The following is a 23,278-nucleotide window of genomic DNA, read 5'->3' as shown; positions in this document are numbered from 1 at the left end:
CCAGCGTCTGGTGATGTCTATGGGTTCCAGACTTCAGGCTGTCATTGACTGCAAAGGATTTGCAACCAAATATTAAAAGTGGCAATTTGATTTATGATTATGTTACTTTGTCCAATTACTTTTGGTCCCTTCAAAAGGGGGGACCATGTATATACTTAGTTGTAATTCCTACACCGTTCACCTGATGTAAATACCCTCAAATTAAAGCTGAACGTCTGCACTCAAAGCACATCTTGATTGTATCATTTCAAATCCATTGTGGTTGTGTACAGAGCCAAAATTAGGAAAATTGTGTCAATGTCCAAATATTTATGGACCTGACTGTACCTGTGATATCTATACTATGTTATAAAATAACCAGAATGAATTGCTGGTTTCGCCACTACCATGAATAAATACATCATATCAAGGTTCCTCAACCCTCGGTCATAATACAAGTAATGATAACTGTAATCAAAATTACAAGTTTATTTGAATAGCACCGTACAACAAGGCAAGCCAATAATATTCTGATAGTCTAAAAAGGCACCCTGAAGCACTTAATTGCTTCACCAAAAAGAACAGAGAAACCAGGGAAGCTGGCATCACTTTACACACCTCAGTATAGTGTAAAAGAGAGATTTATTTATGACATGTCAGTCAAATAAAAGTAGAGTTAGTGAACCAGGTAACTTTATGGCTAGCTACCAAGTAACGGACCAGAGAAGTATTAGTAGTGTAGTATGTCAAAAAAGCTGTGAAAAAAGTAAAAGTTTACGACCAAAAATTGATACTATAGTACAAAAAAAGAGTACTTTACATTAAAAAAGGAATACAAAGCAATTTCGTACTATGTAAAGAAAGTCATGAAAAGTCATAGTATAATACGCCGGAAAGAAGTCATAGGTATAGTGCGTTGAAAAAGTCATAAAAAGTATAGTATAGTATCCAAAAAAATCTTACAAATGTCATAGTATAGTATGACAAAATATGTCATAGTATTACATGTCCTAAAAAGCCATAGTATACCATTTTAAAAAAGTCATGGTATAGCATGTCAATAAAGGTCATAAAAAAGTCATATTAAAGTGTGTCAAAAAAAGTCATAAAAAGTCATAGTATAGCATGTCGAAAAAACCTCATAGAAAAGTCGATGTATAGGATGTCGAAAAAAGTGAAAGTATAGCATGTCGAAAAAGGACATAAAAAGTCAAAAATGTAGTATTACATGTTTCAAAAAGTAACAGTGTCACATTTAAAAAAAGTCATAGTAGAGCACGTTCAAAAAATGACAAACGACAGCATGTTCAAAAATGTATAGTTGTGCACCTTGTAAAAAGTTTTTAAAAAGTCATAGTATAGCATTTGAAAAAAAGTCATAGTAAAGCATGTCGAAAAAGATATAAAAAGTCATAGTATAGTGTGTCGAAAAAAGTAATTAAAAAGTCATAGTATAGCATGTCGAAAAAAGTAATTAAAAAGTCATAGTATAGCATGTCGAAAAAAGTCATAGTATAGCATGTTGGAAAAAGTCATAAAAAGTCATAGTATAGCATATCAAAAAAACTCACAGAAAAGTCGTAGTATAGCATGTCGAAAAAAGTTTTTAAAAAGTCATAGTATAGTATTTGAAAAAAACAGAAAAATCGTAGTATAGGATGTCGAAAAAAGTGATAGTATAGCATGTCGAAAAAGTCATAGAACAGTTATAGTATAGCATGTCGAAAAAGTCATAAATAATCATAGTATAGCATGTAGAAAAAAAGTAATAGTATAGCGTGTTGAAAAAAGCAATTAAAAACTCATAGTATAGCGTCGAAAAAGGACATAAAAATCAAAAATGTAAAACGACAGCATGTTCCAAAATGTATAGTTGTGCACCTTAAGCCATAGAAAAGTCATAGTACTTTATATGTAAGTAAGTCATATAGTCAGTGTGGATGGCTTATGCTCATGGTGTAGAGTTTTTATCCCATAACCATATGGTTGCAGGTTCAATCCCTGGCCACTACCGTTCATATGTCAAAGAGTCCCAAAGCAAGACAACTGGGTACATCCCAAGTCTCTTATTATTTTTCTCCTTTATATTTGCTTATACACGCTTGAACCGGAAGTTGTACCGCACCCCCATATCGCTTTGAGGATCGAAGATTGAGGATCAAGGAGCGAGGAGGGATCTCTGAGGAGCCATGAGCGAGGATGCACAAGAGCAGCCTTCCAGGAAGTATTTTAACAGCCGACACGCCTCCTTATTGAGTTATTTGATTGGACCCTGCAGCTGTTCTGATCTGATTCGTTCTCATTATATTTGGAGTTTCATACCAGAGTGAAGACGGACCACAGATTAAACCATGTTTTGTTTTGTATTTGAAAGGATTGCCTTTTCATGATCTCTTATTTCCCCCAACAACTTGTATTATGGATACAAATAAAGTCAGAGAGAGAGAGAGAGAGAGAGAGAGAGAGAGAGAGAGAGAGAGAGAGAGAGAGCTGGAGAGTCTGTCTGTCAGCAGAAGCACTTTTTACATAATTTATCACCATTTCCATTCAGTCTTGTGAAGCAGGTAACAGGCTACAGAGAAAAAACATCTCTACTCTGGCAGTGATAAAAACTGTGTCTTTATTATTATTAGTACAGTTCACATGTGTGCAGACACATAAAAAGTCTCTCCAGCCGTTAAAGCCGATAGACAGTTGATCCAGCTGTGATCAGCGTCCGCCATCATCAGAAATGGACGTCACTTCACGGAAAGGACGTATCATTTTTCTAAAAACATATTTCCTTGTTTCCTCCCTCTTCTCGCATGGTTTCCGCTTATGAGGGAAGCTGGGATGCAATTAAGAGACAGGATGGACCCACTGTACCCCAAGTTGCTACCCGGCGCTTCACTGCACTTTAGGATGGGATAAATGCAGAGGCACATTTTCATGTATAGATGTATGTACAATGAGCATTGAATAAAGTTTAATGTTTTTTTTAATTTGCGGAAAAGTAAAAAAAAAAAAGTAATAGCATTGTATGTCAGAAAAAGTCAAACTATAGCATGTCGAAAAAAGTTATAGTATATCATGTCAGAAAAAGTTATCGAAAATTTTAATTTTCGCCATGCTATACTAAAAAAGTCATAGAATGGAGTGCCGATAAAAGTCATGAAAAAGTCATAGTATAGCATGGCGAAAAGGGTCATAGAAAAGTCAATCTATCAGTTCGAAAAAAGTCTAAGTATAGCATGTCAGAAATGGTCAAAGTATAGCATGTCAAAAAAAGTCATAGTATAGCATGTCCAATAAAGTCATTAAAAGTCATAGTATGGCATGTGAAAAAAATCATTAAGAAGTCATAGTATTGTATGTGAAAAAAAGTCAGTACAGCATGACAAGAAATGACATTTAAATCAGGAGAGACTTCAATAAAACTAACAATAATTGATTACACATGAAATGAATAATGCAAAGTCTTTGGTGATTTGGACTCCATAGTGAAGCCATCTAACAGAGGGGCAGTGATGCTGAGGTCAGACAGGCACAATCCCCCCCCTCGAGTCCAGACACTGGTGGTGGTGGTGGTGATGTAGGGAGTCGCTGCATCCGATGATGACTGAGAAGCATGACTGTGATGCCGACTGGAGGTGACTGGGGTGGAGGTGGGTCGCATCTGATCGTGTTGAAATGACTGCTGACAGCAGCAGGGAGGATAACATTTTTAAAGTTTTGACAGCAACGATGTGATTGGCTTAAGGACACCATGGCAGACTCTGGTTGGTTAGTTTTAAGTGAAACCAACAATCAGCTGATAATCACAGGGAGAGTGACTGATATTATGAATGAAAAGGAGTGTAAAGTCTTACTGACTGAACATCTGCTAAGCTTCATATAAAAGTCCTAGTATAGCATGTTGAAAATAGTCATAGTATAGGATGTAAAAAAAAGTCATAAGAAAGTCATCGTAAAGCATGTCAAAAAAAGTCATAGTACAGCATGTCGAAAAAAAAGGAATAGTATAAATATGTAGAAAAAAGTCAGAGTATTATGTTGTAAAATTATAAAAAGTCATGGCATCGTTTTTCAAAAAAACGTCTTAAAAAAATTCATAGTATACTATGCTGAAAAGAAGTAATAAAAAAGTTACCGTATAGCTTGTTTGAAAAATCAGTAAAAAAAAAAATAGTATAGTATGGCAACAAAAAGTAATTTAAAAAAAGTCAGCGGTTATCTTTTAAAAAGTAATAGCATAGGGTCATAAATAAGTCATAGTATGGTTTGTCAGGAAAAGTCATGGTCCAGTAATTCATAAAAAGGCATAATTGAAGTAAGTTTAAGTATGAGCTCATTTAATTTATAAAGCACATTAAAAATCAAACAGGTTTTGCATCATTAAGTGCTTCACAAAGACATACATCTAAGCTTAGATATACAGGCATAGAGACATGTGCATTGGAAATTAATGAATCATGGCCTTTATTGTAGGCCATGTTGGGCTATATGCAGTTCCCCATTTGCACTTCTATTATGCAGTTTTTCACTTGTGGTGTCATGTGACCAAGTGCTGTGATGTGATTCCGGGAACTCCCTGCAGTGTGACATCACATTCTGAACGATGATGTCATGACATTCTACCGCTTTAATGAATAGAATGTTCGGTTATAAGTAAACCCTCTGGGAAAGCTGCAGTTAGTTACAATCTGACCTTCATCAGAGACACATCTTTGTGCGAGCAGAGCGACAACTACTCAACAACAACACAACTAGTACAAAAACTTAAGTACTAAACCAACAAGACAGGCAACAAATATCTTTGTTCAGCCTTCTTGGTGACAATCGTCCATTGAAGAAACAAGGTAACTTTTTTCAGCTTTACAGTGCCCTTTTAAGGGCTCTCTCAGCTGGTTGAAGCCACTGCTCAAGTAGATTCAAACCAGGACAGCACAGCTGAAGAAATGCAGGACCAGAATAACCAGCAATCTTCCGGAGGACAGCAGCAGGACCTGAGCAAGGCCCAACTGGACTGTCAAAAACAAAACAACGAGCTGGCCACAGAAAATGCTGCCTTGAAGGAGCAAATGGCCACCAAAGAGCTCAGTTGGGAGCAGGAGAAAGCAAGAATATTAAATGCTTTAAAGTCAGAGAGAATCATTAGGAAGCAAGCTCAGGCTGACAAGAAAATCAAAGAGAAAGAGAAGGAGGAAGTGATCACAGCTCTGAGCCAAAATTCAAACCTGGACAGCCCAGCTGAAGAAATGCAGGACCAGAATAACCAGCAATCTTCCGGAGGACAGCAGCAGGACCTGAGCAAGGCCCAAGTGGACTGTCAGAAACAAATCGATGAGCTTGCCACAGAAAAGGCTGCCTTGAAGGAGCAGATGGCCACCAAAGAGCTCAGTTGGGAGCAGGAGAAAGCAAGAATATTAAATGCTTTGAAGTCAGAGAGAACCATTAGGAAGCAAGCTCAGGCTGACAAGAAAAACACAGAGAAAGAGAAGGAGGAAGTGATCAGCCCTCTTATCCAAAATTCAAACCAGGACAGCCCAGCTGAAGAGGTGCAGGACCAGGAGAGCAAGCAAACTCCCAGCAGACAGCTGCAGGACCTGATAAAGGCCCAACTGGACTGTCAAAAACAAATCGATGAGCTTGCGTCAGAAAAGGCTGCCTTGAAGGAGCAGATGGCCACCAAGGAGCTCAGTTGGGAGCAGGACAAAACCAAAATAATGAAGGCTCTACAGTCAGAGAGAACCATTAGGAAACAAGCGCAGGCTGACAAGAAAAACACAGAGAAGGAGAAGGAGGAAGTGATCAGCGCTCTTAAGCAAAGTCTGCTTGAGGAGCAGAAGGAGACCCTGTCGGTCAAAAGCCACTGGAGTGCAGAGTTCAACCGGGTCGCTGCGTTCTGGAAAGAGGAGAACAGCAGGATCAGAGAGGCCTGGGAGGAGCAGGCTAGATATATCAAATTTTCCTTGGATGAAAATGAGTTGATGGAAGCCATGATCAAAACGCAGCAAGAGAACTTTGACAGGAAGGTGAGCCAGATCGTCCTGGAAAAGGACGATCTGATCAACAAAATAACAGCTGAAAAGACGGCTCTTGAAGGTCAGAATTTGGAGAGCGAGGCCAAGCTGAAAGACAGACAAAACGAAATCATGCAGAGTGAGGCAGAGTGGAAAATAAAACTCGCGGCTCTGGAAGATCAGAACTTGGAGAGCGAGGCCAAGCTGAAAGACAAACAAAACGAAATCATCCAGAGTGAGGCAGAGTGGAAAATAAAACTCACGGCTCTGGAAGATCAGATGAAGTGCGAGCTGGCTGCAAAGGAGGAGAGCTACGAGAGAGTGCAGGAACTGCAAAGACAAAGCAGTGTGATGAATGAGGATTGGCGCAACAATTTGAGCCAAATTGAGGAAGAGATCAAGCTCCTCACACAGCAAAACAGCAACCTCCAGGTATGTAACCTCAGCCTTCAGGAGCTCGCACAAAAAACAGACAAGGAGAAGGCAAAGATGAAAAAGGACGAAGAGAAGGCAAAGAAGGAGGCAGAAAAGATTCTCAAGATGAGGAGGGAGGAGGTAGAGAAAAGAGAGAAGTCAGAAAAGAATGAGAAGGAGAAGAAAGAAAAGGAAGAACTGAAAAGACAGAACCAAGAGAAGAAGAAGAAGGAGAAGAGAGAAAAGGAAGAACTGAAAAGACAGAACCAAGAGAAGAAGGAGAAGGAGAAGAGAGAAAAGGAAGAACTGAAAAGACAGAACCAAGAGAAGAAGGAGAAGGAGAAGAGAGAAAAGGAACAATTGAAAAGACAAAAAAAGGAAAAGGAGACAAGTGAAAGGGAGGAATTGAAAAGACAGAAGAGGGGAAGGAGAGAAAGTAAAATAGAGGAGAGAGAGCAGTAACATCCATTCTCTCCTCTCCACCCTTCCCCACTTCTCCCCTATGCCTATCACCCTTCCTACCAAACACCCTTCCTCCCCTTTACCCCCACTACCCTCCCTTCTATTCTCTCACCCTCAACCCCAGACTTCCCCCAGACTTCCCCCCTTCAATCAGCCATCTAGCCACTCTTCCCCTCCATCACCAAACACTAACCCTCCACCCTCAGGCTGTGATGAAATGGTCCCAAAAAAAATGACGTCCTGTCTTTTCCTAACCACTTTTCCTCGACCTCGAAGTAAAGCATCATGAGGTCAAGGAAAGAGGTGACGGAGAAGTCAGGACTTGAACGAGCATAGCTTGTAAATGTTTCTGCCCCGCGGAATCGTGGGACGGCCTGAACGCTAAAGTTGATTTTTAAAAGAGGAAGCTTGAAGCACCTTTCCTTAGCATTTAAATCATTTGACCGGCTCTTATCATGGCTGCCACTTTCTTGGAATTTTTAAGAACGTTCCTGAGCTAAAGACCATTTCACCACAGCCCCCCCCCCCCCACCGAAATAAACAGACACAGCACACACACCCTCCAACTTAACCCCCCACCCACCCCCTTATCACTCATCCATCCCCTCTCCCCCTCTTTCATGGGGACAGGGTCACTGAGTGATCGCACTGCAGCCATTTTTCTTCTTTCTGTGAGGTTGCAGTGCTAAAGACACTTGGAGTTCGCATGTTCTCCACGTGTCGACATCGGGTTTACTCCGGGAGCTCCGGTTTTTCCCAAATTAAAATTAAAAATTAAAAATTAAATAAAAAAAAAAAATCAAAATTACAAAATGATATCTTACCATTTATCTATATAGATATAAAAAAAAAAATACAGCTGTAATGCTGTCACACCATTTCCCTCCGGCAAAGGTTTCATATATTGATGAGCTGTAAACATAAGACGATACTTCATTTTAACAATATTCTGGAGTCTAAAGGTGTTACTGAACTGGACATATTTCATATAGCAGAGACAGTCTGTCTTCCATTGATCAAAGTTTAGACCTCACAGTAGTCCAGCTTGTCAATGAAAGTCTCAGTGTTTCAACAATCATGTATTTGACTAATCTATAGCCAAGATAGCACATCTTATTCAATTTCAACTTTGATTCCGTGATTGAATGTTTAAACAGTATTTGACTGATTAAAACCTCTCAAGGCTTTCATGAAGGCTGTAAATACTCATTTTAACAGCCATTACAACATTTAAATACATCTTATCTATGGATTTGTGTTGAAGGAAAAAAATTATAAAGAGTTTTGCCTTTCCGAACCAAGTGACTGTAGGTTTAAGGAAAAGCATGGTTATTGTTACACTTGACTTAATTTGATGTATTCAGTATGTATTTTTTAACTTCATATCCTCAACTCCTATCTCCAGGCCTTGGTCAAGCCCTACACCCCCGCCCGACCACTTGGCTCTGCTGCCTCGGGGCGATTGGTTGCCCCGTCGCTCAGAGGTCCCTGCGGCCGATCCACCCGGTCACAGCTTTTTTCTGTCCTGGCCCCTCAGTGGTGGAATGAACTCCCACTGACGTCAGGACAGCAGAGTCGCTGCCCATCTTTAGGCGCAGGCTGAAAACTCACCTCTTCAAGAAGCACTACCCTGACTCGTAGCACTTATTGTATTCACTGTATTCGCATCAGTTCGCTGCACTTATTGAATTCGTATTCGTTTACTGCACTTATCCTATTCGTAGTAGTTTGTAGCACTTATTATATTCGTATTAGTCTGTTGCAATTATTGTTTTCGTAGTAATTTGCCTCTGCACTATACTTTTGCTCTGGTTTATGCTTTAAGATGCTTGTTTAAGAAAGGAGATGCACTTATGACTTCTGGTGACTAGTAGTTCTCTTGAATACACTTCCTGTAAGTCGCTTTGGATAAAAGCATCTGCTAAATGACTGTAATGTAATCATATGGTGGAAGAACCTAGATCCTTTGCGTTAAACTGTCATAATCACAATTTACAAATAAAAGTCCTGCATTCAAAAAATTGAAAGAATCTACAGAATGACTATCAGCAAAATAGTATCGAACTACATATTCTTCAGAAAACCATCTCCTGTGATGGATATTAGATGAGTATTGTATGCAACAATGCGTTAATAACATTTTAAGGTCGTAGCTGGTCAAGGTGGATTTAGAAGGTTAACTAGTTTAATTGAAAGTGGCACAAAAATATTGTATACTCTGGTGGATGAATTTGTAATTAGTTGAAGTCTTCCTATAGAGTGTTATTATAGTCCAGTAATAAGAGACATTGCAGTAGTCTAATAAAAGTAAACTCAAACTACTTTGCCCGTGCCATTTCTTCAGCGAAGATCCACAACACAAACTCTTTTCCTATAAAAAGTTTATTTTACATTAGGCTTTATGTACAAAACTTATTGACATTGCACAATATTACAGTGTTGACCAACCACTACAGGGACAAGCACACAGCCGCATTTGGTAGTGTGTGTGTAGCAATATTTATTCCTCGGGCTCGTCAAAGTAGTAAAAGCTCAGGTGTTACTGTGACATGGTTCACATTTTCCCATAGTTTCCAACCACTAAGAAAAGGGGAGGGGGCTTAGGGGTCCCTCCGTGTTTGGTAAGGACATGCATCCTTTTGTCATCAGGACTAGACCAATTACCATCAAGTAGAGCTGCAAGGCTTGTTGTGAATTGCTCAGGTGGTTAAAAAAAAAAAAAAAAAAAAAAAAAACAAGGAAAAACTACAATACCTCTGTACCGTCACATTTACACATAAATGGCTCTGGTCTATTAAACTGTCCTAGTAAGCCAGGACAGTGAGCCTGGGCAAAATACCAGGGTCATAGAACTAAAGCAACTAAATGGAATTCAGCGAACATTCATTTTTTACATCTGTGCTTTTCCTACTGTGACTTGTTAAATTGGTGCGGTGAGAAGGGCCTCTATGGCTTAGTTTTGAACACCTTCACTTGAACAGGAACAGAAAGTAGAGCAAAAGCCAAACTAAAAAAAAAAAAAAAAAAAAAGGAATAAAACCTGCCCCAATCTGTTCATGGTTTAAAAATAATAAAATATGGCAGGCGTTTCAAAACTACTGCATTTTGAAGTATATGAATTACTTAGAAAAGCCAATTCAGTCAAATGGATGGCCACTTGTTGCTGCCAAAGCAAAAATGCTGCTGACCTGTATAAAAAGGCCAAAGTCCCATGACACACAAGAGTTGTGTCAGTTAATCCTGCTCTGCTGAGGGTCCGGCTTGTTCAGCGTCCGAGGCCTCTTCTTCCTCTGAATCAGACTGACTGTAATCAGAGTCTTCTTCCTCACTCTGACCTGACACTTTACTGTTGTCTAGCTCATCTTCCTCCACGTCAAGAGCAATATCCCTCAGTTCCTCCAGATTTTCTGGGCTCTCCCCAGTCAGCCTCTTAAAAAATAAAAAAAATAATACATTACAGGATATACAAGTACACAAAATGTCTCAACACAAACAGGAAATTACAGCCAATACTAGTGTGCCTACCTCGATCATATCAGCCATGTATTGTACGTGTTGTGCCAGCTCCTGTAGCTCTGCATTTTCACATTTTAGCTTTGCCATCTGTTCATCTTTGGCTTCAATGTCTTTGTGTAACTGGGGGGGGGGGGGGAATAAATAAAATAAATACACACAACACATGCTTGAAAAGCAGAAACATGGCACAATGGGCCAACTGAATAGAGCTTGACTAAATTAACCGTTTCAAAATAATGCATTTTACAGACAACATAGGACTGTAATCGCTGGCTAGGGTTCTGGTTTGCATGTGTACAGATTGTAAAGCCCTCTGAGGCAAATTTGTAATTTTGGGCTATACAAAATAAACTGAATTGAAAAGATAAAAGAATGATGTAACATTTGAGAAGGCCTAAATTGCCAAATAATCTCAAATTGAAAGCAAGTCTACTGAGGCACCACTTCTGTAATAATAAACTTATACACTCAAAGACTGATTCAATAAGTGCATTTGGGTGCAGCGTTACTTTGAAACCCAGTGCCAGTTGGACTGAAGCCAGCAAACGTTGACAGTGAGAGCGTGGGAACAATTCAATTGACAGCTAAACATTAGCCATCTCTTAGAGATTAACTCACCTTCTCATTCTCCTGTAAAACATTGTACAAGGCCTTCCGACGCTCCTCTGCAATCTCTTTCCAGTAGGTAGGAGGAGGAGTTTCTACAACAGTGACAGAAATTTAGCTCAAGATAACAAAAATATCTTTGGGTAGATTCCATACTGTTTAGTATGCAATTCATTAATCAACGATGCCTACCTACAACCATAAGTTCATATGCATCATTGGACATGCCATTTGTCAAACACTGAGTTTCTTCTGTTTGTGTAGACTTGACTTCTGCCTTCACCCTCTTTGGACCTCTAGTTGGTTCTGCACTCCACTGTTTCCTTTTGGGAATGACCTTTCCCACCTAAAGAGAAAAAAAAAAAAAAAAAAAAAAAAAAAAACACAAGTTAGAACCTTTTAAATGTTGAAAACCCACTAAATGCGGCAACATATCCATTGTTCTTTTAGTGAAACAATTCTATACAAAGTTCTGATCTAATGCAAACGTGGACAAAACAGACACCCAAATCAAATGACCACCTGCAACAAGTCACTACATACCGCAGCTGACCTTCCCAAATCTTTGTTGCCAGCTGAGGGTTGGAGGACCTGCAGGGTTTGCCTGGGTCGTCCCATTGCCTTCTGAGATGGTGAGAAAAAGCTCTGGGAGTGGCAGACAAAAACTCAGTGTTAGGTTACAGACGAGAAGATCACAAATTGCAGATATGACAATTGTTAAGAGGAAAAATCCTAAACACTTACCAGATGCCTTTTGAGAACAGGAAATCAACATGACCTGTGTTCTCATTTTCAAAGTCTCTATTCATTAGGGGCTTAGCATCACCTTGCATGCTTTACTTTAGTTACACTGTCACCATGGGAGAGAGGGCATATGTGAAGTGGCTTACAACACCAACAACACTGCTGCCATGAGAAACAGGCCCACAGGTGTCAGAACAGGGGCAGGGTGCCGTGGGAAAGTTACTCCTCCAGGCTCATTACAGTGCAGCAAACATGCTCACTCTGTTAATGTTTGAGCCACAGCTTCACAACACTGCTTTTGTGTTTCATGCCAATAAAGGATAATCATTGTGATTTTGAGCAGTGAGGGAGACAATGTCTACATCAATAAATATTATAAATCAACTCAAATCATGCAGGGCCTAAGGAAGCATAGTATTGGTATTAGTCTGTTGCACTTATTGTATTCGTATTAGTTTGTTGCACTTATTGTATTCGTATTAGTTTGTTGCACTTAATGTATTCGTATTAGTTTGTTTCTGCACTGTACTTTTGCTCTGGTTTATGCTCTTAGATGCTCGTTTAAGAAAGGAGATGCACTTATGACTTCTGGTGACTAGTAGTTCTCTTGAATACCTATGTTGAATACACTTATTGTAAGTCACGTTGGATAAAAGCATCTGCTAAATAACTAATATAATGTGGCTGTACTTGCATTCAAAATCTCCAGTCTAGCCACATGGTCACATTCTCATTTCTGCCATCTATAAAATTGGTATTTATAATTTAAAAAACCCCACCATTTACTGAGAGAAAAGGCAGGAACCAAAGGGGACGACGTTTTGGTAAAGCCCTCCGGTATCTGGCCTACATATACCACCTACACATCTCATGTCTAAGTTGAGTTACAGTTAACTCTGAACAATAAACCCTAAACGTAATGACCCCATTCACGGCCATTCATGTGAGCCACACACTTCATACTGAGACGTGTAGTTACTCACCTTCACGTTCTCATTAGACCTCTGGCTGCTGTGCTTTAGCTTTCCGCTGAAACTCATTTTCTGTCAGGTGACCTGTTGGGGAAACACAACGTCACGACACGGTCACAGGAAGTCAACGTCACACCCACAAGGGGGGGGACGTTAAATGTGCCGCCATCTCTGTGGGGAGAGCTGGTAACGTTAGAAAACCCAACTAAAGTAGATAAATTAAATTAAATTAAAGAGAACCAACTAACGTGAGCAGGCATTAATGAGAAGCAGGTGTGAAGATGATTAAATTAATTGTAATGACGCTCGGCTTTAAACCGACTTACCGTTGGTGCGAAAACTACTCCGTTGTTACGACAACCAAAGGACTGACTATTCTTTCCTCCAAAGATTCCGCGCCAGGGGCTTAAATACGCCTACTGCGTCACGTGATAAACGAGCCAATCAGGAGCGAGCTTATTTAGAGCCGTTGTGTGGGTTTTTTTCCCCTTTTCCTCGTCTTGCGGTCACATGTCAAAACACGTCACATCTTTGTAGTTGACTGCGCAGCCATTTTGGAGAGGCTGTCGTCGAGCTTGTGTGTGTTGTGTTGTGGTGTGTGTGTGTTGTGTGTGTATATATACCATTACCAGCTGCCTAAAAGAAACCACACAAAGAAACCAAACGGACAAACGTTGGACGACACGCCGTTAAAGATGGGCCCGCCGGGAGACAGAACAAGAGACATGTCGACGGAAAGAACGGAGGAGTTCAGCTGGATGGTCGATTTATCTTGACATGGCATGCAGCAGGGCGAGTCGGAGGCTGTGACGACTGAAGAAAAGAAGAGAAAAAGAAAACAAGCGCAGCAGACACCTCCAAACTTCAGACTGGGGAAAAGGGGGGAGATTGTGTTTGGCTTATTTGCGCCACTCTGCGTCGACTGATCGAGCCCCTTGCTGTGTTTTCGTCGATTAAGTTTGTTGACTCGGGCCAACCCACACCGAGCTAGAATGCCGAGCAGGAGCAGAAGCAGCTAGTCCGTCGCCCCTGCAGGTCTTGCGACTCTCACAGCACTGGCAGACACATTGGACCTGTCGAGAAGATGTAAACGCGTAGAAAGATGACTGTACGCTAGCTAGCCGGACACACACGGGCCTCGATTACGCCAGTCAGTCAGGAGATAAGATGTAGCTTCATCGTCGGGTCACTACTAGTTAGTGTTGGAAGTGAATGCCTAGATTAGCTTGCTAGCTCACCTTAGCTAGTGTGCTAAAAATACGCCCACATCATGACTACCAGCAGTGGCAGGCCGTGGGCCAAGTGAGTGGCAGTAAAAGTCAAGGAAATGTCAAGGCACTTTGGCAGTAGTCTTCGATGTTACCCGGTGCCAACATCTCCTGGCATCTGTATTTACCTGCCATGTTCGTCTGCGTCCCAAACCCGTCTTTAACACGCACATAACGCTGCATCTACAGAGACACAAACATAGAACGAGAGCCATGGATGAGGGACTTTGAAATGACCCAAATAATAGAGTATTTGTCGTTTGCCAGTCTCTGTAGTCCTCAAAGAAAAAATAAAATGTATATCGCCGGTATGGGTTTTTACAGTAGCAGCCATTTCTGTTGATTTCAGTAAAATTCTCAGTCAAGACAAATTTGAGTTGCTCTTTTCTTTAAATCTCTGTTGATCCCTTTTGTCGACGGCAGGTTGAAAAAAACAAAACGCTCAATTGGCTTAATAGTCATGTCTTAAAAACATGGATTTCTGAACAAGTCATAAGGAGATGTAGTCTTAGCTTGTTGACCAATCCCTTCCTAAACACTGCCCTTTTACAAAAAAAATTAAAATGACTTGAGTTTTGTTTTCGGATTTGTTGAACTTCTCAGTTGGTAGTGGGTATTTAATAGATCTAGCCTAGAGTCGTTTGATGCGTTGTTTCTGCAAAGGGTAGCTACCTCCATCCGTTATCCAACGTATAAATACAGAAGTACAGAGTTTTGCCAAAATATTCTGCACAAGAGAAGTAGACACTACCATCAATATCTAACCATGGGGGACCCAACTTCACGAAGAAATCAAACAAGAAATCGACTACGAGCTCAACTTCGGAAGAAAAGGGAATCTCTGGCTGATCAGTTTGACTTCAAGATTTATATAGCCTTCGTTTTCAAAGAAAAGGTTCGTCAGTAAAATGGAACAATACAGTAATCTTTACATTAAATGATATTCTTTCTTTAAACTTTGACATAATTTCCCTTTCTCTTTGCTCATAACATGATTAAATGTCATATTCAGACCTGTTCCTTTTTATTTGCCCACAGCAAAACAATGACTTTGAATATGAGTTTGTTCCTATATTTTTTCCATTACAGAAGAAGAAGTCTGCACTTTTTGAGGTAGCTGAAGTGGTGCCCGTGATGACCAACAACTATGAAGAAAACATCCTACGAGGTGTGCGAGATTCCAGCTACTCTCTCGAGAGTTCAATAGAACTCCTGCAAAAAGATGTTGTGCAACTGCACGCCCCCCGATACCAGTCAATGCGAAGGGTAAGTAAGTGCAGCGTCTTAGGAGGGGATTGTTTTGAAGACAAAGTCCAGTTGTGTTTTACATTGTTTTCTCTTCTCACAGGATGTGATAGGCTGCACACAGGAGATGGACTTCATCCTTTGGCCTCGCAACGATATTGAGAAGGTTGTCTGTCTACTGTTCTCCAGATGGAAGGGGGCCGATGATGAACCCTTTAGGCCTGTTCAGGTCAGAACGTGGCACCTCGTCAGATTACTTTGGCTCTAAATGTTTGAAGAATGCTGTTACTTTGATTCAAACTGCAGCTGCAACTAAATTATTTTCATTATCAATAAATATGCAAGTTACTTTCTAGATTAATCAATTGAGTGTCTAGTTAATAAAATTATTTAGTGATGAGTTAAAATAGCCCATTATGTTTCCCAGGGTCCAAGGTAACGTTTTCAAATGTCCTATTTCGATCAGCCAACAAAACCAAAAGATAGTCAGTTAAAACTTGTAACAAGCTTAGGCCGGTTTTACAATTTTGTTGATTTATCTTTCCCGAAAAAATACAGCCAGACTAACACCAGATTTAGGAGTACATGAATAAATGTTCAAGCAAGATTTATAAAATCATGTATATTTTAAAACAGTATCACATTCAGCTTTAACTGTCACTACCATTATACAAGTTATGTTTTAAATGAAAATAACCAGATTTTCACATTGAGACAGTTTTAATCGTACACTACCAAGAAATATCCATCCATCCATCTTCCGTAACCGCTTATCCAGTTAAGGGTCGCGGGGGTGCTGGAGCCGATCCCAGCTGTCAATGGGCGAAGGCAGGGTACACCCTGGACAGGTCGCCAGCCTATCACAGGGCTACCAAGAAATATGAATTCAATAATTAATTAATTTGCCTCTGCCCTAATCTATATAAAACCAGATGTACTTCTTGGCTCACAAGACTCTCCTCTGATTTACAGGCCAAGTTCGAATTTCATCATGGAGACTACGAGAAGCAGTGCTTGCATGCTTTGGGTCGTAAAGACAAGGCTGGAATGGTCATGAACAACCCAACTCAGTCTGTATTTCTCTTCATGGATAGACAGCACTTACAGGTGAGTCAGTCAGTCCACTGAAATCATACGTTTCTGATTTGACCAACTGCAACCCCAGGCAGCGTCCTAACACACTTGACTGTGTTCTCTGTCTCGCTCTCTCTCAGACTCCTAAAACCAAGGCCACAGTGTTCAAGTTGTGCAGCCTCTGCCTATACTTGCCCCAGGACCAGCTGACCTGCTGGGGTGTGGGAGACATCGAGGATCACCTCCGCCCATACATGCCTGATTGAGGCTTCCTGCATCACCCAGCCACACAGGAAAAAGCCCTTCCCCTCCCTCCTGCCTAAGCCTTCAGAAGCAAATTGATGTACTCATCTCCACTCATTTCCTTTAAAAAGATTTGAACTCGTGCTTGGATCTCTCCTTTTTTTTTTTTTTTTTGTTACCTACTCGTTTTCCCCTCCCTGACCTGAAGCTGGTTCAGTTCCCATCCTTGTTTTTTTTTTTTTTTTAACTCATGCTCCCAATGTTTCCCCTCTTCTCTCTGCCATTTCTGGATTGGTTTCCCCGTTTTTTTTTTTTTTTTTCTTTTACTCCCTCTTCATTCCCCCCCTACTCACTCATACATTTTTTTTGTTCATTTGAACCTGCACGAACATTGATTTTGAGTGGTTGGTTGTTCTCTTGGAACCGCACTGTCAGCAGCACCGGTCATTGAAGGAACTCTTTATGTTGCATCAAAAACAGGAACAAACAATACACAGGTCTTCACGGTGGTTCTCAGATGGACGTGTTTAATATCCTTGTTGTCATAAGAAAAGGATCGTTAAAGCTTGTTTGTAATATCAATGGGGTTTCTAGAACAACTTTACACAATCTTTTGACCAAGGACAGGTGTGAATAGGTGTTTAAACACCTGTATAAGCAAAGAAAACAAGATGAACAATATTTGTCAAATCATATGGTGTAGGTATTGCTTCTTAAAAACCGCCTTAGTTTTTTTGCTGGACTTAAAAAAAATGTTTTGGTGTCATTTGCTTTCCTCTAAGACATGCTAGGCAGGCCTTTGCTAAAATCTTGAGTGGCTTGAGAGGCATTGTACACAAAGTTGAGACGTGTTGGTTGGATGTTGAAGGTCATTGTCACCGTTCAAGCACCATTCATTTAAGCTACTGAAATCTGTTTTATGTTTTGTTTTATTTGGGATGTGGGGTGGTGAGAAACTGAAATGGTGACATACTTAATGTTTAACTTGCCTAACAAAGTTGCTGAAGCTAACTGATTTTTGTTTAATTTGACCTACTAAAATGAAAATAATTTGCTGCCATGCTCATCAAATTAAAATTGGGCTTGCTTTTGAAAGAATATGAAGTACATAGTACATTTAATTTTGCTCCTTGTTGATTCAGTGTGTTCAGTTGAAAGGGTTTTAGGCGTGTAACTTCTGGGTTTTTTTTCTGTTGATTCTCAAATCAATACTGCTGAGCATATCCCAATACAATGCAAATTCTGAAAGCATAACTCTTGTCTTTTTGTTGTATTGCATGTGCATGAAATGGTACCATTGATACAATAGTTGTCACAATTTACTCTGACCATACAGCTATTAGTTTATCTTTAAACTGTGAACATATATGAAACAGAGACAGCAACATTCATTTAGTAACCAGCCAACAAGGTTTGTTGCACTGCACCACTGTCAATTTCCTCTTGGTACACAGTCAGTGGTTTTGAGAACAATTTCCCTAAGTTTCTGTTTTGACAGTTCACATTATCTGTGATTTCCTGAGTGACACAAAGGGGAGACGGTCTAGCTGCTACCAAGGTGTTTAGTGTGTCTCCCTTGTGCTATAAGCTTCCCCGTGGCCTTGTTGGTGAGGTCAACAGAGGCAAACGCAAGCGTCCGTCCTTGCTTCAGAACGTGAGCAGTGATGAGAACGTCCTCTCCCATCTTGGCAGCATTCATGTATCTGTAAGACATTGACATTTGTACTTTATGAAGTTAATCTTCAACCTGACCTGTTTAACACACTGAAGGTCAAGGCCTGAAATCAGGGCTTTAGATACAGCTGAAGACATGGAGATCATGCCCTCTGAAATTTTTTCTGAGGCATTTAGGGCTTTTTTTTTAGAATCATGGGGTTTATGTTGTACCACCAAAAAACTTTAAATTATGTTCTGACTGAAGTAGTTTGAGCAAATATGTTAATAGAAAGAATCAAATCAAAGAAATCTAACATTTTAAATGTTCTTATTGGGGAGATTAGTCATTCTAAAATGTATTTAAAATATGGTTAAATCTTAATGATACTAAAGTTTTTAAAAGTGAAATCAAAAATGCATGAGTAATTTGGAGGACATAAAAATGAGCACAGTTAGTCCTCTAAATGGTAACTAAGTCTCGGGTCAATGTTTTAGCAATCCGTGAAGGTTAATGCAATACAAGGCATTGTATATGAAATTGTGAACCCTAAAAACAGTGTTATCTGTGGTTACATCTGTTCATTTGAGAGCTCATCTTTATTTCACAGGTTAATCTAGAGGTAATGTCAAGGTTTATGAGGGAATAACCCTGTTCATGGACTCACGTTATGTTCATGTCCACACTGACTCCGGGCGCTCCCCTCTCAGTGTTCATGATAGCCATGGTGGATATGACATCGACCAGGGTGGCTGTCAACCCGCCGTGTAGCGTCCCTCCCCGGTTGGTGTGCTCCTCTTCCACCCGCATCTCACACACCACCTTACCTGGACTGGCAGACAAGACGTCCACCTGAGAGACACACATGGCTTAATGCAATCAAGCCATCCTCCACTTTGGAAAATCACAGTCAAGCCAGACCCCACATTGTTTTGCGGTACGCGTATATTGTAAGCATTACGGTAAGAGCGTGTAAAAAAAAAAACTGACTTCAAAATAAGAGCAACATTCCGGTGAACCTGAAAGACATTTCACGTTCACTAAATAAATCAAAGAGTGTTTCAATAATAAATAAGTTATTGAATACTTTAAAACACAAATTAATAAATACATAAATAAAATGAAAGGAATGAATTAAAAAATATTCATTTTATGAATGATAACTTAAAAAACTAAAATTTAACACAAAAATGTTATTTCAGTGGGTGAATACTTACTCAATTATATTAATAAAGATTCAATTTAAATAGACCAATATGACTTCAAAATTGACAGTACACTACATCAAATTCAGCAATTCCAAGGTTAGACTAAGTGACTAGTTTCACTCGGTATTGATGGCAGACAACTTCAGAGAATATCATGAAATTCTCATGTAGCATTCCGAATAAAAGCCATTTAAAATATCAATACTCAGATTAGAATCAAAAGTAAATAACGTTCTCACAAATTTATTTCACCTGATATTGATAGCCAACCACCTAGGAAGTTATCCTGATATCGGGACATTCTGATGTGGGATTTCTAAAATTAAAGCTTTTTAAGAACTCTTTAATAAGCCAACTTCCTTCTTATTTTAGATAACATTTAAAAGAAAATGGTCAATAGTTACAAACTAATTTCCCTTTAGATTAATAGGCCACATCAAGCTGTCACTCAGGGATAATCTCGAAATGGATTTAGGCCCTTTAAATATCATCCATGTGCTAATTTCCCTCCAATTTTAGATTAGATTAAAAACATAATGTTCCATAGAAATGTATTTCACTTCAGATTAATAGCAGACCACCTCAGGGTGTCACCCAAAGCATATCATGACATTCTGATGTAGGATTTCAAAATTAAAGCCCTTTAAAATCTCATTACATCAAAACTATTTATGAATTAAAAATGCACTCAACAATTGCTTCAGTGTGATTCAATAGTGCCTTCGCAAAACACAAAGCCCTAACTTTAAAAAATGCAAGAAAGAAATAAAAAAATGTAATAAAACTCAAATGTTATTTCTGAAGTGAAATTAGTTTGTAACTATTGACCAAATCTAAAATTTGACGGACGTTTGCTCATGATTGCGATTTTAAAGGGCTTTAATTCTGATATTTTACATCAGAATGCCCTGATATTCCCTGACTACCACTCGGATGCTGTCTGACAATCATCTGAAGTGTTTAGAGGGAAGTTACAGTCACGGAGTTCCACAGGGGTCTGTTCTTGGACCTATTTTATTTACCTTATATATGCTTCCCTTGGGGAATATTATCAGAAAACACTCAGTAAACTTTCATTGTTATGCAGATGATACCCAGTTATATCTATCAATTAAGCCAGACGAAACTAACCAGTTCTCTAAACTTCAAGCATGTCTTACGGACATAAAAACCTGGATGACCTGTAACTTCTTAATGTTAAACTCTGAAAAAACAAAAGTTATCCTACTAGGCCCAGATCACCTTCAAATTCAATTATCTAACGATATAGTTTCTCTAGATGGCATTGCTCTAGCATCCAGCACTACCGTTAAGAACCTTGGAGTTATCTTTGATCAGGATCTGTCTTTTAACTCTTATATAAAACAGGTCTCAAGGACAGCCTTTTTTCATTTACGTAACATTGCGAAAATCAGGCAAATCCTGTCTCAAAGCGATGCAGAAAAACTAGTTCATGCATTTGTTACCTCTAGACTAGATTACTGTAACTCCTTATCAGGCTGCTCTAATAGGTCTCTTAGATCTTTACAGTTGATCCAGAATGCTGCAGCACGTGTTCTAACAAAAACTAAGAAAAGAGATCATATTACTCCAGTATTAGCTTCTCTGCACTGGCTCCCTGTTAAATCAAGAATAGAATTTAAAATTCTTTTACTTACCTACAAAGCTCTAACTGGCCAGGCACCGTCTTATCTTAAGGAATTTATAGTTCCATATTACCCAACTAGAAAGCTGCGCTCAATCAATGCAGGGTTACTTGTGGTTCCTAGAGTATATAAAAGTAGGACGGGAGCCAGAGCCTTCAGTTATCAGGCTCCTCTTCTGTGGAACCAGGTTCCAGTTTCAGTCCGGGAGGCAGACACACTCACCACTTTCAAGAGCAGGCTTAAGACCTTCCTTTTTGATAGCGCTTATAGTTAGGGCTGGTTCAGGTTCGCCTTGGTCCAGCCCCTAGATATGCTGCTATATGCCTAGACAGCCGGGGACTACCTAGGATACGCTGAGCTCCTCTCTCCTCTTCTCTCCCTCCATCTTTATGTATTAATCTCCTATTTATGCACATTACTGATTTTGCTTCTTCCCCGGAGTTCTTGTGCTTTCTCGCCTCGCAGGTTCCCAGGAATCAGGGTTATATTTGGACTGTCATTGTGTCACCTACTGAGGCCCTGCTGACACCCACTACTACTACCACTATCATTATTAGTCACATTACTATTATTATTGCCTGTACTATTACGCTTATTGACTTGCTTGTACCCTGGAGTCTTTGTGCTTTCTCGCTTCGCAGGCTTCTATAAATCATGGCTGTACCTGGACCGTGGTCGTGCATCCTGCTACGGCCCTGCTGACACCGACTGCTACCACCATTATTATTACTAGTCACATTACTATTACTATTACCTGTACCATTAAGCATTTTAGCTTTACTTCCACCCTGAAGCCCCTTTTGCTTTCTCGCTCTGCAGGTTTCCATGAATCGTTGTGGTACCTGGACCGTAGTCGTGCCTCCTGCTGTGAGCCGACTGACACCCACCGCTACTTCGATTATTATTATTAATCACATTACTATCCCTATTTTCATAATTATAATTCTACTGTAATAATTGCTGCTGTTATTATAAGTAGTCTTATTATATGAATCATTTATGTCATATACATTGAATGTGTTGTATCTCTGTTATGCTGTTCATTCTGTACACATGACATCTATTGTATTCTGTCCATCCTGGGAGAAGGATCCCTCCTCTGTCGTTCTCCCATAGGTTTCTTCCTTTTTTCTCCCTGTTAAAGGGGTTTTTAGGGGAGTTTTTCCTGTGCTGATGTGAGGGAAGGACAGAGGATGTCGCATGTGCGCAGATTGTAAAGCCCTCTGAGGCAAATTTGTAATTTGTGATTCTGGGCTATACAAAATAAACTGAATTGAATTGAATTGAAAAGTTAGCTCATAAATGTGATTTAATAGGGCTTTCATTTTTACATCCTATCAAAATGTCCTAATAATCTCTGGGTGACAATCGTAGGTTGTCTGATATTAATATAGAGGGAAATTAGTTTGTAACTATGTAACATTTCATTTTAAATTTTATCTGAAATTGGTCCATGAAGGATATTTTGAAGGGCTTTAATTCTGAAATCCTACACGAGAATGTTTTGATATTCTCTAAGTGACACCGTGAGGTGGTTTGCTATTAATCTGAAGTGACATTAGTTTGTAATCATATACCATTTCTTTTTAAATCGAATCTGAAATTACAGGGACGTTAGCTCATGATTGAGATTTTAAAGGGCTTTCATTCTGAAATTCTACATCAGAATGTCCTGATATTCTCTGATGTTGTCTGCTATCAATCCCAAGTGAAACTAGTCATTTAGTGTAACCTTGAAGTTGCTAAATTTGATGTAGTGTACTTACATTTTGAGTTCATACTGGTCTTTGGAAATGTACTCTTTATTAATATATTTAAGCTTTGTTATGTATTCATTTAGTTTCATTTATGTTTTGATTTTTTTTAATTAAATGATCTATCATTGACAAGCTCACTGACTGACTTTTTGAATGAATGAATGTGACATGACCTATCACTATATTTTGAAGTTCTTATACCGTAATACCTAGTTTATACGCGTACCGCAAAACACAGTGAATTACAACATGCAACTGTACTGACAGTCACAGAAATAAACATTATAATCCTATATTTACCTTGCTCAGGACTCGGTCGAAGCCTGGATTATCTACCATCGCTCTCATTATTTGTTTTAACGAGTTCAAGGACAGTGACACCATATTTAACGCTGTTCAAATAAAGGCTGTCAATGTCAAACCGCCTCAGGAAAAACTTCTGTTTACCGCAGACCTCACACCGGAAACTGTTGGGTTCGATAAATCGTC

The 23,278-nt window shown here is 39.5% G+C and overlaps 3 protein-coding genes across 3 annotated transcripts; 1 reads left to right on the top strand and 2 right to left on the bottom strand.

The window, feature by feature from the left end:
- Positions 1–9,230: 9,230 nt before the first annotated feature.
- gmnn (geminin DNA replication inhibitor) lies at positions 9,231–13,107 on the bottom strand. The gene is made up of 7 exons (XM_054605945.1): positions 13,021–13,107; positions 12,707–12,778; positions 11,523–11,624; positions 11,172–11,325; positions 10,992–11,074; positions 10,383–10,493; positions 9,231–10,286 (listed from the first exon to the last, which is right to left on the bottom strand). The coding sequence occupies exons 2-7, from the start codon at positions 12,761–12,763 to the stop codon at positions 10,092–10,094; spliced, it is 702 nt and encodes a 233-aa protein (XP_054461920.1). The 5' UTR covers positions 12,764–12,778; positions 13,021–13,107; the 3' UTR covers positions 9,231–10,091.
- Positions 13,108–13,193: 86 nt separating this feature from the next.
- Positions 13,194–17,772, top strand: c10h6orf62 (chromosome 10 C6orf62 homolog). Its single transcript, XM_054605946.1, has 5 exons — positions 13,194–14,857; positions 15,052–15,228; positions 15,311–15,436; positions 16,180–16,314; positions 16,422–17,772. The coding sequence occupies exons 1-5, from the start codon at positions 14,729–14,731 to the stop codon at positions 16,545–16,547; spliced, it is 693 nt and encodes a 230-aa protein (XP_054461921.1). The 5' UTR covers positions 13,194–14,728; the 3' UTR covers positions 16,548–17,772.
- A 71-nt stretch (positions 17,773–17,843) lies between these two features.
- Positions 17,844–23,242, bottom strand: acot13 (acyl-CoA thioesterase 13). Its single transcript, XM_054605947.1, has 3 exons — positions 23,090–23,242; positions 18,846–19,030; positions 17,844–18,227 (listed from the first exon to the last, which is right to left on the bottom strand). Exons 1-3 carry the CDS (start codon positions 23,171–23,173, stop codon positions 18,068–18,070), a joined length of 429 nt encoding a protein of 142 aa, XP_054461922.1. The 5' UTR covers positions 23,174–23,242; the 3' UTR covers positions 17,844–18,067.
- Between the last annotated feature and the right edge of the window lie 36 nt (positions 23,243–23,278).

Source organism: Anoplopoma fimbria, chromosome 10 (genome assembly GCF_027596085.1).
Source record: "Anoplopoma fimbria isolate UVic2021 breed Golden Eagle Sablefish chromosome 10, Afim_UVic_2022, whole genome shotgun sequence".
NCBI classification, from domain to species: domain Eukaryota; kingdom Metazoa; phylum Chordata; class Actinopteri; order Perciformes; family Anoplopomatidae; genus Anoplopoma; species Anoplopoma fimbria.
The sequence above is the reverse complement of the archived record's forward strand: the minus strand, read 5'-3'. Positions and strand labels throughout refer to the sequence as shown.

Bases quoted from the DNA above. Each gene is read 5' to 3' on its own strand.
- gmnn (XM_054605945.1), bottom strand. From the start codon at position 12,763: ATGAGTTTCAGCGGAAAGCTAAAGCACAGCAGCCAGAGGTCTAATGAG. The intron at 11,326-11,522 runs GTATGTAGTGAC...TTTTCTCTTTAG, and splicing joins ATTTGGGAAGGTCAGCTGCG to GTGGGAAAGGTCATTCCCAA. The intron at 10,287-10,382 runs GTAGGCACACTA...TTATTTTTTAAG, and splicing joins ACATGGCTGATATGATCGAG to AGGCTGACTGGGGAGAGCCC.
- c10h6orf62 (XM_054605946.1), top strand. From the start codon at position 14,729: ATGGGGGACCCAACTTCACGAAGAAATCAAACAAGAAATCGACTACGA. The intron at 14,858-15,051 runs GTTCGTCAGTAA...TTTCCATTACAG, and splicing joins CCTTCGTTTTCAAAGAAAAG to AAGAAGAAGTCTGCACTTTT. The intron at 16,315-16,421 runs GTGAGTCAGTCA...GCTCTCTCTCAG, and splicing joins TGGATAGACAGCACTTACAG to ACTCCTAAAACCAAGGCCAC.
- acot13 (XM_054605947.1), bottom strand. From the start codon at position 23,173: ATGGTGTCACTGTCCTTGAACTCGTTAAAACAAATAATGAGAGCGATG. The intron at 19,031-23,089 runs GTAAATATAGGA...TGTGTCTCTCAG, and splicing joins TCGACCGAGTCCTGAGCAAG to GTGGACGTCTTGTCTGCCAG. The intron at 18,228-18,845 runs GTGAGTCCATGA...AATGTCTTACAG, and splicing joins AGTGTGGACATGAACATAAC to ATACATGAATGCTGCCAAGA.